The following is a 15,383-nucleotide window of genomic DNA, read 5'->3' on the forward strand; positions in this document are numbered from 1 at the left end:
TCATCTAGTTGATGAGAGAGCACTAAGATTTTCAATGAACTACAGTGCAACCATTACAATAGAGGCTTCGGTGCATCAAGAAGTAGTTTACTATTGAAATTCAGAGAGAGTGCATTCTCGGAAGAGTTGGATAATGTGTTACTTCTTCCCATGTCTCACGAAATGACCACATTGAGAAAATTCAAGGAATTAGAACTTCTAAGATTTACCAACCATCATTCTTCCCACATCTGACTTGTGAATGGAACAGGGAAGACGGTATTAGATAGTGGTACCGGAAGTATCCTCTGTTACGGTTCATCATGTGATTTGTAGAGTACAGATGTAGCTAGTAATGTTTAACAACAACATTTCATATATGTACTTGCTACACAAACAAAATTCAAGGAATACAGAATTAAGACTTTTATGCATCAGTTCTTAACCTTGTTTGTACTACAAACTATAGTGGTGCAAAATTTTGAATTTAATCATCCTGAAAGACAATTTTACAAATATATGATACATAACTGTACAATTGGGCACAAGTGGTGAAGTACAATAGACACCCCAATGGTAACTGTCACTTTTACTGAACTATAATCCAACAGTTTTGTAGATAGTATTTACTTTTTGTAACTGATCAATGATAATAGCTTACAATTTGCCATTATGTAACTTCCTAATTGTGACATGCACCACTCAACTATAATGTGGAGGAAGAGGGAAAAAAGTAGGGTTTGAGCAACAGGGAACCTTGAACGTATCGGATACTGTTTCCTGCCTACAGACACAGATAACTGAAAAAATGTTAAAAGGTCAGTGGGAATAGGAACTATAATGAAAGGACAAATGAACACAAAATTCTGAAATTGCTTTCAGGAGTATTTAATGCAAAAATTTCCAATAAAAAGAATAACTTAATGAACTAAAGAGCCCTTTACAAAAGATTTCTGAAAATAATGGAACGTAGTATGCTGTAACATAGCATTACACAGATATTAAGTAAATAGTTCTCATTTATTTACTCTGAAGAAGTAGTCTTTTGTTAGATGATATTCTAAATATTCTTCATGCTTCAATGAGTGTCTTTTAAAAGATTACATGGGCAGTAAGCTATAAATAACTGGGCATACAAAATAACAGCCTTTATAGTCTATAGTTAGATTTGTTAAAATTACATTGAAAGCATTCTCAAAAATAATTTTGATATAACATTGGAAACAATACTGAAAACACATACAGACCAAAAATGCAAAAGTAAATAATAACAGTAAGACATGTCACAGAATCCGGCGTGAACTTCCATGAATTCAAAAGCAGGCTTTCCTGTTCAGCACCTCATAGAAGCATTCACCTTCGTAGAATTAAAATTAGGTTTTCTGGAACCTTTCCACGGACAGACAATGGTGCTCGCACCACAATTTCATGACAACCATTCTACTAATAAACACAGTCAGTCAATACACAGTATTGATAGCCATTTTCCAGGCCTTTGAACTAGCATGGACTACATGGCTTTACACAAATTATTTTTAATCTAGCAAAAGAGAATAAAACTTAATTTCACATACTGCATCCTGTGCTCTTATATTAAACTAATATTTGTAGTGGAATATGTTCTCCACATGAAATGAACAAATGGCTCTCGAAATTGGCCAAGGAATGTGCCAATGTCATCTTTAAAAAAAATGAAATACATGAGTTTTATTGACAATGAATTTGTGCTTCAGGTCATTGCTCGTTATAAGCACCAGTAGTACATCTGCATCACATTTCAACAATAAAAACAGACACCTTGAAAATTTAAGCCATTTACATCATTGCATTTCAATATTTACACTTTTTATACAGTTATAACAATATATTGTACAACACAGTAGTTCTTATGCAACAACGTCTAACTAAATCTATCACCAGTGATCCAGGTTATGGTTAGGACTTAAAACTATAGTGTAACTGTTTCTGCAATGAAACAGCTTCTATAGACCAACTGTAAATGAAAGTTGGAAAAAAAGAAAGAGTTGGAATGTTATGTCTGTAAAAGGACTAGAGAAGACATTCTTTTTGTTTGAAAACAGCTTAAATAAAGATAGTGGAAAGCTGTCCCAACACCAGCAAAAATTTTCCAAGATAAATACATGAAAGAATTTTCCACATGGTAACAACAACAGTGAAAAACTAGCCTACTTCGGAACAATTCTCTGTATGTGATCATGGCCATAGAAGTAAATTATCACTTTTCTTCAAAATAAATTAAAAACTAATTGTCTTCACACCATCCAGCAGCATTTAAATGCTGCATCACACATACACACACATACAGGTATATATTAGCACCATTTCAAAAGGGATATTGGGAAAAATTTATGGCAGGATGTTTGTGCTCTAAAGTTGTTTTGTCTTTTTAAAAGAAAACCTATGCCTCTAAAATGTATATCTTGCACAAAGACTTGCACAATGTGATTTATGAGGACTTACTTCAGGTAATAACTTTTCTTACAAAATAGCACAGGAAACATTCTAAAAATTTAAATGGAAAAAGGAATTTATTTCTTGGAATGGAATGAAATGCCACATTGGTCTCACAGGTGTGTGGAATGCATACTTATATGAATAAGTCTTGTCTTTCTGTGAACGACAAATATTGTTGGCACCATATCTTTCTACACAAAACTAACAACTGCATTCTGACTCAAGAAATACTGCGTTACCGGAAGTAGTGTGCCTAGAACCATTCCTAATAGTTAAACCTGTGTTACCAGATTAATTAGTTTATCAAGTTCCTGTTCAATTTGTTTTCTCCGTGCTACTTCTTCATTTAGCTTGTCCATAAACTCTTTTACTGTTTTTGTGAACAATTCCTTCTGCTCTGCTAGACTCTGCTCCAACTTTCCTACCTGGAAGTTTAGAAAATGTTTGATTATTCTGTTTTCAAAAATCGTTCTTTAGAAACCATAGGTATACAATAGAATGTTTTTGCTTACCCTCTCCTTGAGTTCAAATAGCTGTTTTGTAGATATTGTGCCATCTGAGCTTGTAGTAGGGGGCTCTATTCTCTGCTCTACATCATGCGATAACACATTACTAGGTTCAGGAGCTTTTGTTTGTGCAGAGAGCAATGCAGTACTGCCAGAAATACTCTGACTTAATGATGTTGACTTTGAACTTGTTAGAGATGCACTTTCAGAAGTGAACCAATGTAGTTCAGAACTTGCTGCACTCATTGAGAAGGGCCTCTGTTGTACAGAGGAACCACCTATTGAAGAACCTGTGCGAGTAGTTGATGAGTGCCTCATTATCACTGGAACTACATTCTCTGTTGAAGGCTTCTTTGATTTTGACACTTGTTTTTCTTGAGTGGTGATATTCTTCATGGCAGCTGCAAGTCATAACAAGCAAAATGTAATAATTATGTTATAAGTTTTCATGTAACTGAGTCGTCTTTTAAATGAACATTCATTGGCAGCTGTATATACGTTTTATAGCAGCTATCACAATAAATCATCAATATATATGATTTAATCTAGAACAATTGTAAAAGCTGAGAACATGTGAAGTATATACCCATTTGTATAGTTCAGTAGCGCTTGTTTTCAGGCATAACGAAATAAAATAGGTAACCCTGAAACTGGGAGGTTTCTTTCTTCATATTTTCCATTATTGACATAAAAATCAACACCAGAACTCTTGCACTTTTCTAATTATAAATTTTCTCTTGTACTTAATTTTTACCACAGTTCACTATTCTCCATTAGTATCACCATAAATAACTTTGAACTTACAGTTACCAACTATGACAATGTATTGTGCCTTCCTGTATGGTTTGCTGTACCAATATATGCATGGACCACGCAAAACTCTCACCTCTAGTGAAACTGATGCATTAATTTATGGACAGAGCAAACCATAATGTTAGTTGTTGAAAGGTACTGCTAATGTACTTACTACCGCAAACACCGTTTTACGAATGACGGAGTTAGCATTACACTTTTTCCCCATCTGATTAAGTTAAAAAATTGCCAAGAATGGCGGAACTAATTCTCTATAAGACAATTTTTTATAGTTACAGCCATGAAGTCAGAAGAAATTTACAGTGCCTAACTGAGAAGGATTTTTTGTAGTAAAACAAATGTGATCAACAGCTTGCAATTTTTTCTGAAAAATGAAACTGGTTTCAGTAGGAGCAACTTCACTGCTATTGGATGGGAAAATAAAAAGTTCTATGCTTTGGGAATTTGCTGTAGATATATGCAGTGGACAGTATTAGACCAAGTTTTGAAACCATGTTTTTTTTCTTTGAAGTTCAGAAAGGTGGGGAAGGGGGTGGGTAACAAAATTTACAAAAATAGTTTTGGTGGAAGGCTCTGTCACTTATTTTAAGCATTAGTTGAAAATGGGATACCCCAGCATCAGAGGACAGACATTATTATCTGGAAAATCCAGTTGTTTATTGTTTCTCTCATTCAACAACACTCCTTTAATGAGCCTACGGGTCCATCTTCTCATAACTATGATATTTTGCAGTAATTCTATTTATCAACCTCTGACTCCACTGAGGCGAGCTCCTTCTAATGGTTCATTATCGGCTTTCACACCACATTATTATATGAAGCCCATTTATGGCTTCTTGTTTTTAGTGATATTTGAAAATTTTATCATTTTTACTTACTTATTAGAGAATGTACACACTGCTATACATCATCACTAATATACCAATAAAGACGCACAAATGAATAGAAATGGTTAGTTTTCTATCCGAATACCCTCCTCCTTTCACTCACACATACACTTACTCTCACTCACTCTGAACATAAATCTTAATAGTAATTCACATTCTAGAATCCTAATATGTTGGTTAATTATAACAGGAGCAGCTAATATGGTATTCTTTTATCTGCTTCTGAATATCTGGGTAGTTCCAATTTTCTGCAAGCTGTCTAAAGCAAATATATTTCACAGTTTGCTGGCAGACTATAAAACTGCGATCTGAACCCTAGGCCAGTGTTATAGAAATTTTTTGTCTAGTTCACAGGTTATCCTAAAATCATTCTTGGTAACAGTCATAAATACTATTAGAGAGCAAATGTATTGTCCATGAGTACAAATTCCAAGGTCTTTTAAAAAGCCTCTACAAGTTGGTAACAGAAGAACTTTGAATAATTTCTTGCTGTACACTTCCATATGAAACACACATTTTTCTAAATTTCAGCTGAAATTGCCCATAACACTCTACCATAGAGCTGTATTGAATGAAATTATCCTAACAATCATATCTGCATGGCAACATATGGAGACACTTTCTGTGCAAAGCAAGCATAACAGATTTTTGGTTAACTCATCCCAGCCTGGTGCTAACTCTGGGAACTACTTGTAATTATGTTCTCCTACTCTCCACTCCGTGTCTCTCATAGACTTTCGAGCCATTCATTGGTGCACTTGTATCATCAGAAAATGAGAGTCCTTCGTGGGGACACAATATTTAATCTTGATGGTCCCTGTGTTTTTGTTAGCGTTAGGAAGTATTCATTGACATTGATGCCTAATGATTTTAATTTAACATGATCCATCGTGCAGCTGTTATCAGCAATGAAGTTATTTATCACTTGCTTTACTGAGTCTATGCATTTCATACCTAATCATGCACCAAACAGTCATTGCTTTGTTTTTGGAATTTCGTATTATTTGCGCACAGCCCATTATGTGCTGAGGAATTTTGCAGTACTGTTGGCAGTGCAGATTTATGTCTTAATTAGAACTAGCCCTCTGTATTAATAGAAAACTTTCAGTTTCCAACATAAGATACTTTGATCCCAGACGTAAGTGATCTTTTCTCTCGGCTTCTGCTGTAATTGCCTCTACAATTAGAAGGGAAAACTGGAATCACAGTGTTTTAAGAATTTTACTGTCTACTGTGTGGTCTTGGCAAACATTGTGCCATTGTCCATCCAATAAATTCTGCCTGAATATTATTTATTATTCCTTAAAGCTGCAGTTTTCACTTCATGGTTAAAGTTGACTGGTATGGATACTTCACTACTGTCATTTGATTTATTACGTGCTCCCATCTATTTCCTGGAAGGCAGTTGGATTCAGAAATAACTTATCAACAGCTGTTGGGCTGTGTCATCCTGTTCTTGTTGGGAATGTGACAAAGGGAACAAACCAAATCAGTGATGAAATCAATACAACAATCAGCACATACAAGACTTCCTAGTTAGTTCCATTGCAATCAGTACTCTCTCGCCTCTATAATGAACACTATTGAGGGGTAATCTGGATTACTGCACCAGTGTCTGTGAGAATTGCAACATAAATGAAGAATAGCCAAAGTGAACCCTAAATTAGAAGATGCATAGAACTGTGCACCAGCAATAAGTGATTAAGGCTGAAGAGAGATGGCAGACTTATAAGGGTAACAGCAGCAGTACTGTCCCATCCTGTGTGACTATAAAATTTAAGTCTCATCCCATGCTCTGGTTGTGCACAGATATGAAAAGGTGTCTGATGGTGAACAGTTTAAACTCAACCCTGGAGTCCCAACACAATAATGTACTAGTCTGTGGTGATAGTTTCAATGGATCAAGTACCACATGCAGCTCCAACAACATTTCACTGTACAGGCCCATAGAACATACACTATGAGATCGAAAGTATCCGGACACCCCCAAAAAAATAAGTTTTTCATATTAGGTACATTATGCTGCCACATACTGCTAAGTACTCCATATCAGCGACCTCAGTAGTCGTTAGACATCGTGAAAGCAGAATGGGGTGATCTGAGGAACTCAAGGACTTCGAACGTAGTCACTTGTGTCATATGTCTGTACGTGAGATTTCCATACTTCTGAGCATCCCTAGGTCTACTGTTTCCAACGTGATAGTGAAATGGAAACTTGAAGCGACACATACAGCACAAAAGCGTACATGCTGACCTCGACTGTTGACTTAAGAGACCTTCGACAGTTGAAGAGGGTCACAATGTGTAATAGGCAGATATCTATCCAGACCATCACACAGGAATTCCAAACTGCATCAGGATCCACTGCAAGTACTACGACAGATAGGCGGGAGGTGAGAAAACTTGGATTTCATGGTCGAGTGGCTAGTCATAATCCACACATCACACCGGTAATCGACACACGACGTCTCACTTGGTGTAAGGAGCGTAAACATTGGACGATTGAACAATGGAATAATGTTATGTGGAGTGACGGATCACTGTACACAATGCGGCGATCCAATGGTAGGGCACGGGTATGGCGAATGCCCGGTGAACATTATCTACCAGCGTATGTAGTAGCAACAGTAAAATTCGGAGACGGTGGTGTTATGGTGTGGTGGTGTTTTTCATGGAGGGGGCTTGCACCCCTTGTTGTTTTGCATGTCATTATCACAGCACAGGCCTACATAGATGTTTTAAGCACCTTCTTGCTTCCCACTGTTGAAGGGCAATTCGGGGATGGTGATTGCATCTTTCAACATGATCAAGCACCTGTTCACAATGCACGGCCTGTGGCGGAGTGGTTACATGGCAATATCATACATGTCATGGACTGGCCTACACAGAATCCTGAACTGAATCCTATAGAACACCTTTGGGATGTTTTGGAACGATGACTTCATGCCAGACATTACCGACCGACATTGATACCACTCCCCAGTGGAGCTTTTTGTGGAGAATGGGTTGCCAATCTCCAAGAAACCTGCCAGCACCTGATTGAATGTATGACTGCGAGAGTGGAAAGTGTCATCAAGGCTAAGGGTGGGCCAACACCATACTGAATTCCAGCATTACTGATGGAGGATGCCATGAACTTTTAAAAGATTTTCAGCCAAGTGTCCTGATACTTTTGATCACATTGTGTATCAGGTTAACACGACACACTTTTTTGCTGTTGGTAGGAGTATATATTTTTAAGTAGTGTGGGAAGTTGTTCTCTCAGTTGGAGTCCCAAAACCTACTGTATGGAGACACTGTTAGCAAACTGGTCGTGCTCTTAGAAACTCAAGACTCTTGTAGCCGCTCCTCATTTCAAATTTTTTCATGAGTGGCTTCATAATAATCATCACTCTCAAAAGGAATGATCAATGAACTGGAGGTCATTACTAAGAACCATAACTTTTATTGCTGATGTGGAGCCTCATTTCAAGATCAAATGCTTCGTGATGCCGGTATTCAAAATTTTGCTGCTCATAAAATGTGGGCAGAGATTCTAAAGCATGACAGTCCTGGTCTCAAAGACATGCTTGAAGTAGTCTAAACCCAAAAATTGAAAGACATCACTGAACTCTACTTTAACATGGACGTTGTTGTAATACTAACAGTGGATACCGTGCAACAGCCCAAGTTTTGGATGGCTCGGGTTCACCAACACAAGCAACAGCAAAAACATAGCACAAGGTGCTCAGCCACTTCCTTGGTTGGTTCAAAACAAACAAATAAACCTTGTGAAGTCTAATGTGAAATGTTATGTAATGCATGACCATTTTTTCTTCACCATGCGGAATGCCAACCCTGCCATAAATCAAGACACAAACAGCAAGTCTGCATGCAAATGAAGCAAAATGTAAATTCTGTCCCCCTGAAATCTCAACTCGAGGAAATGGAAATATGTATGATCTCTCATACTGAATCTGTAACCACGTCTCCTAGAAATCCACACAGGAACTGTGGACTGAAGTGACGGAAATCACACAGCATAAAACTTGCCTTACTTTAACCAGTACTCCTCTAATACGAGTACAGCTGAACGCTTTGTCAATTACAATTCAGAAAGAGACAGTCTTTCGAAAGTCAGAACAGATAGTCACAGTAACAGGACAAACGGCAAACTGTTCATCTTTCTGCAGATTTGCTATTGGCTTGTATCATTTCAATTAAGATACTTGTGCTTCAGTCACACTTGTTAATCAAAATACTCATAAGCAATTGGGACACCTCCAGCCATAAAAATCTTGCTTGCACCATGCGGCCTACAATGGCAGACGTATCTCTGTTTTTGAAACACGCATTTTGTGAGCAAGATAAAGGAATATGACTACATCAGCTCCATTCACCATAATTCAGTCATGTTCTATCCCAATATTTTTAGCATAGATGCATCTGATTTAGATATTCAGGACAATGTGCTTCCCATTGATCTGCAACTTTCCCATGCCAGTATTCATCAGATGTGTGAATAATATGGGTATTTGTCCAACACCACACTGGGACATAAGAATTTTCATGTAAACATTATTCTCATGGACAATGCAAAACCTAAGTACTATCGCACTCATCCACTATCTCATACTGTTCTCAGTGGAGCTGCATCTGAACCCAACAGATCAGAACAAATTGGAGGTTTGAAATCCGTTTCTGCCAGTCAGTGGGCCACTTCCCTTGTGACCACAAGAAAAGCAAATGGGAAGATTAAATTTTGTGCCAACTTTAAAGCTACAGTTACTATTCAAACAGTGATCGATTGCTTCCAGCTTCCACTTAGTGGTGAGCTTATGGATCGCCTAGCAGGTGGGCGATTCTTCTCAAAAACTGATTCGTACAATGCTTACTTTCAACTTCTATGGATGAGGAAATGGGGAAGTTTATGGTGATGAACACATCAGCTTGTATCAATACCAGCATCTTCCCTTTAAAAAGCCTTTGTTCCTCCATTGTTTTGAAGCTTTCTTGAACAAGTGACAATAAAAGTTCTACCCTGTTCAAATTATTTGGGTGACAATACTGTATCCAGACAAACACCAGAACATCTACATCTACATAACTACTCTGCAATTCACATTTAAGTGCTTGGCAGAGGGTTCGTTGAACCACAATCATACTATCTCTCTACCATTCCACAGCGCGCGGGAAAAACGAACACCTAAAACTTTCTGTTCGAGCTCTGATTTCTCTTATTTTATTTTGATGATCATTCATGTAGGTTGGGCTCAACAAAATATTTTCGCATTCGGAAGAGAAAGTTGGTGACGAAAAACATCTTTGCTGTAATGACTTCCATCCCAATTCGCGTATCATATCTGCCACACTCTCTCCCCTACTACGTGATAATACAAAACGAGCTGCCCTTTTTTGCACCTTTTCGATGTCCTCCGTCAATCCCACCTGGTAAGGATCCCACACCGCGCAGCAATATTCTAACAGAGGACGAACGAGTGTATTGTAAGCTGTCTCTTTAGTGGTCTTGTTGCATCTTCTAAGTGTCCTGCCAATGAAACGCAACCTTTGGCTCGCCTTCCCCACAATATTATCTATGTGGTCTTTCCAACTGAAATTGTTCGTAATTTTAACACCCAGGTACTTAGTTGAATTGACAGTCTTGACAATTTTACTATTTATCGAGTAATCGAATTCCAACGGATTTCTTTTGGAACTCATGTGGATCACCTCACACTTTTCGTTATTTAGCGTCAACAGCCACCTGCCACACCATACAGCAATCTTTTCTAAATCGCTTTGCAACTGATACTGGTCTTCGCATGACCTTACTAGACGGTAAATTACAGCATCATCTGCGAACAACCTAAGAAAACTGCTCAGATTGTCACCCAGGTCATTTATATAGATCAGGAACAGCAGAGGTCCCAGGATGCTTCCCTGGGGAACACCTGATATCACTTCAGTTTTACTCGACGATTTGCCGTCTATTACTACAAACTGTGACCTTCCTGACAGGAAATCACGAATCCAGTCGCACAACTGAGACGATACCCCATAGGCCCGCAGCTTGATTAGAAATCACTTGTGAGGACTGGTGTCAAAAGCTTTCCGGAAATCTAGAAATACGGAATCAACTTGAGATCCCCTGTCGATAGCAGCCATTACTTCGTGCGAATAAAGAGCTAGCTGCGTTGCACAAGAATGATGTTTTCTGAAACCATGCTGATTACGTATCAATAGATTGTTCCCTTTGAGGTGATTCATAATGTTTGAATACAGTATATGCTCCAAAACCCTACTGCAAACTGACGTCAATGATATAGGTCTGTAGTTCGATGGATTACTCCTACTACCCTTCTTAAACACTGGTGTGACCTGTGCAATTTTCAAATCTGTAGGTACAGATCTATCAGTGAGCGAGCGGTTGTATATGAGTGCTAAGTAGGGAGCTACTGTATCAGCGTAATCTGAAAGGAACCTAATCGGTATACAATCTGGACCTGCAGACTTGCCCGTATCAAGCGATTTGAGTTGCTTCACAACCCCTAAGGTATCTACTTCTAAGAAACTCATGCTAGCAGCTGTTCGTGTTTCAAATTCTGGAATATTCCATTCATCTTCCCTGGTGAAGGAATTTCGGAAAACTGCGTTCAATAACTCTGCTTTAGTGGCACAGTCGTCGGTAACAGTACCATCGGCACTGCACAGCGAAGGTATTGACTGCGTCTTGCCGCTTGTGTACTTTACGTAGGACCAGAATTTCTTCGGATTTTCTACCAAATTTCGAGACAATGTTTCATTATGGAACCTATTAAAGGCATCTCGCATTGAAGTCAGTGCCAAATTTCGCGCGTCTGTAAATTTTAGCCAATCTTCGGGATTTCGCGTTCTTCTGAACTTCGCATACTTTTTCCGTTGCCTCTGCAACAGAGTTTGGACCTGTTTTGTGTACCACGGGGGATCAGTTCCATCTCTTACCAATTTATGAGGTACGAATCTCTCAATTGCTGTTGCTACTATATCTTTGAATTTGAGCCACATCTCGTCTACATTTGCATCGTCAGTTCGGAAGGAATGGAGATTGTCTCTTAGGAAGGCTTCTAGTGACACTTTATCCGCTTTTTTAAATAAAATTATTTTGCGTTTGTTTCTGGTGGATTTGGAAGAAACGGTATTGAGCCTAGCTACAACGACCTTGTGATCACTAATCCCTGTATCAGTCATGATGCTCTCTATCAGCTCTGGATTGTTTGTGGCTAAGAGGTCAAGTGTGTTTTCACAACCATTTACAATTCGCGTGGGTCCGTGGACTAACTGCTCGAAATAATTTTCGGAGAAAGCATTTAGGACAATCTCGGAAGATGTTTTCTGCCCACCACCGGTTTTGAACAAGTATTTTTGCCAACATATCGAGGGAAGGTTGAAGTCCCAACCAACTATAACCGTACGATTGGGGTATTTATTTGTTACGAGACTCAAATTTTCTCTGAACTGTTCGGCAGCTATATCATCGGACTCCGGGGGTCGGTAGAAGGAGCCAATTGTTAACTTAGTTCAGCTGTTAAGTATAACCTCCACCCATACCAATTTGCACGGAGTATCTACTTCGACTTCACTACAAGATAAACCACTACTGACACACACAAACACTCCACCACCAATTCTGCCTCATCTATCTTTCCTGAACACCGTCTGAGGCTTCGTAAAAAATTCTGCAGAACTTATTTCAGGCTTTAGCCAACTTTCTGTACCTATAACGATTTCAGCTTCTATGCTTTCTATTAGCGCTTGAAGCTCAGAGACTTTCTCAGCACAACTACAACAATTTACAACAACAATTCCGACTGTTCCTTGATCCAAGCACATCCTGTATTTGCCATGCACCCTTTGAGATTGCAGCCCACTCTGTACTTTCCCGAGGCCTTCTAACCTAAAAAACCGCCCAGTCCACGACACACAGCCTCCGCTACCCGTGTAGCCGCCCGCTGAGTGTAGTGAACTCCTGACCTATTCAGCGGAACCCGAAACCCCACCACCCTATGGCGCAAGTCAAGGAATCTGCAACCAACACAGTCGCAAAACCGTCTGAGCCCCTGATTCAGACCCTCCACCCGGCTCTGCACCAAAGGTCCACAGTCGGTTCTGTCAATGATTCTGCAGATGGTGAGCTCTACCTTCATCTCGTAAGCAAGACCAGCAGCCTTCACCAAATCAGATAGCCGCTGGAATCCAGAGAGAGTTTCCTCAGATCCAAAGCGACACACGTCATTAGTGCCGACATGTGCCACTACCTGCAGCTGGCTGCACCCTGTGCTCTTCATGGCATCCGGAAGGACCCTTTCCACATCAGGAATGACTCCTCCCGGAATGCACACGGAGTGCACACTGGATTTCTTCCCCTCCTTATCCGCCATATCCCTAAGGGGCCCCATTACGCGCCTAACATTGGAGCTCCCAACTAGCAATAAGCCCACCCTCTGTGATTGCCCGGACCTTGAAGACTGAGAATCATCCTCTGAAACAGGGCAGGCAGCCGCATCTGGCTCAGCCAGAGAAAGTGCCTGAAACCTGTTTGTCAGACGCACCGGGGAGGCTCTCTGATCAGCCTCCGGGGACGTCTTTCACTGCCTGCCACGCCTTGGAACGACCTCCCAATCAACCACAGGCTTGGGCTCAGCCCCACTGCGGGCAGCAACCGGGGCAACCACAGCAGCAGACCGATCTGGGGACGAGGTTGACATCCCCGTGATACCCAAGTCCGGCTCCCCACAGTGGTGCCCAATGGCAACAGCCTCAAGCTGCGCGACCGAAGTCAGCGCCGATTGCAGCTGTGAGCGAAGGGATGCCAACTCAGCCCTCATCCAAACACAGCAATCACAGTCCCTGTCCATTCTAATCGATGTTGAACAACAGTTACTGAAACACGACTCAGTGCCTAGATGACGCAAGGGAAACACGCAAAGAATGTATGAACTAACCTGTACAAATGCCTAACGACTGTGCTACAATCTGCCTGAATTTACATCAACAATGGAACAGCATCCCACAAATAGAGAGTATCTTTTTTGAGTTTTAACTGATGCAGTACTCAACTGTAATTTACAGCAATATTCATTTTTCAATACTGAAAGCCAATGTTCGTGACATGCCATTTACTCCCATGGAGCTCATCACTTGACTAAACGTTCATAAGTCATACAGAGATTACATTCTCCTCCAAATTTATGTCCAGCGTTTTAGTGTTCCTTTTACAAGGACTGGAGAATGAGAACAGTCTTTCGGAAACTGAAAGCAGTATTGTTTAGTCACCTATGCCTCAGGCATTTTGATCTACGAAAACCAGTAGTGCTTGCAACTGATGCAACATCACATGGAATAGAAATAGTTTCTTTTCATAAGGTTAGCAACACAGAACGCCCTGCAGAAGTCATGTCTCAGATGTTGAACGAAGTCTGAAGTCAGCTAGGGTCAGCTTGAAAATGAAGCTATAGTCCTAATTTACAGTGTCACAAAATTTTATCAATTTCTGTGGGGTAGAAAATTTTTTCTCGTGACTGATCATAGCCATTGGCTGCTGTTTTTTATCTGGCGAAAGATGTACCTGATTATACAGCACAGAAATTCCAACAGTAATCAATACTTTTTCCAATTATCAATACGAAACTGTCACCTTATTCATACTGATTTTTCTAGTCCTTTCTGGAACACACTACAGCTCATTATCACTGTATACAGCAAATATCCTTTTCTATTTACAGTGCACTTGGTTACTAGTGTGCTATGAAAGCACTCCATCCTGTTTTTCGCTTCGCAGGTTTGCCACCAACTATTTTGGACAACGGTCCACAATTTTTTTGTCATAGTATCAACAATTTTGCCAGAATTCAAAACATCTGAATGGAACCATTCTATCCAAAATTGAACAGTGAAGCCGAACATTTCATTCACACTTTGACGACTCGGATATCCAAACTGCCCACTTTGCACTCGAGGGAAAAATGCTTTGATTTTGTTTCTGAGAATCAGCACTCAAGACTGTTTGTTTCTAACGCTAACATTTGAAAATTCATTGCTTCACAGAATAATGTAGGTACAGAGGTAAAAACTGGCACCTGCTTGAAATAACATGGTGGTGCGTTTCACTGAAACCAAAAAAAAGTGAACAAAATGACCAACAGATGGCACTTAATCTGATACAAAAGTAATAAATGGTGAAAAACTGATTTTTAGGAAAGATGATGATCTTTATAACAATTGCTGAACATGTCAGTCATCATCCATCAACAATACCTGTAGTCAAGGGATGATGATTTAAACAGTACTATACAGCTTACCAGTAGAGATGGTAGGCAATTGCCATTGGATGTTGCTTTCTGGCGTCCCTAATGAGAGCAGACGGTCGCAGTAGACTTACGACTTCACATAACCACACAACCAATTATCACATGGACTGAAGTCTGGGGACCAGGGAGGCCAAGATGTGGCAGCTCATGATGTGATCCTTGCCAAACGATGTGCACAAGGTATGTTTCGCATGTGTAGCAATGGGGTGGCGGAGTACCATCCTACATGAAAGTTTTACCTTCCAGCATGTGTATCAGCCAGGCTAAGCTAGATCTGACTCCCTCTCTCCAAACAGCTCATTTTATACCTAATTCTCATGCGTAATCACTGACATGTTGCTGTCTAGCGCGACCTGTTGGCCAGTTTTTTTTTACTCTTTTTTGTTGGAATAAAACTG

At 39.8% G+C, this 15,383-nt stretch overlaps 1 protein-coding gene across 2 annotated transcripts in view; it reads right to left on the reverse strand.

Annotated features, from left to right (window-relative positions):
- Positions 1-879: 879 nt before the first annotated feature.
- The window catches only part of LOC126470951 (CD2-associated protein-like), an 86,944-nt gene continuing 72,440 nt past the window's right edge, over positions 880-15,383 (reverse strand). For both annotated transcript variants that reach the window (XM_050099011.1, XM_050099004.1), the window contains exons 11-12: positions 2,967-3,361; positions 880-2,879 (exon numbers count right to left, since the gene is read on the reverse strand). In XM_050099011.1, the coding sequence (XP_049954968.1) occupies positions 2,727-2,879; positions 2,967-3,361 (548 nt within the window). In that variant the 3' untranslated portion in view covers positions 880-2,726. The remainder of the gene's footprint in view (positions 2,880-2,966; positions 3,362-15,383) is intronic.

Source organism: Schistocerca serialis, chromosome 1, assembly GCF_023864345.2.
Source record: "Schistocerca serialis cubense isolate TAMUIC-IGC-003099 chromosome 1, iqSchSeri2.2, whole genome shotgun sequence".
Lineage (NCBI taxonomy): Eukaryota > Metazoa > Arthropoda > Insecta > Orthoptera > Acrididae > Schistocerca > Schistocerca serialis.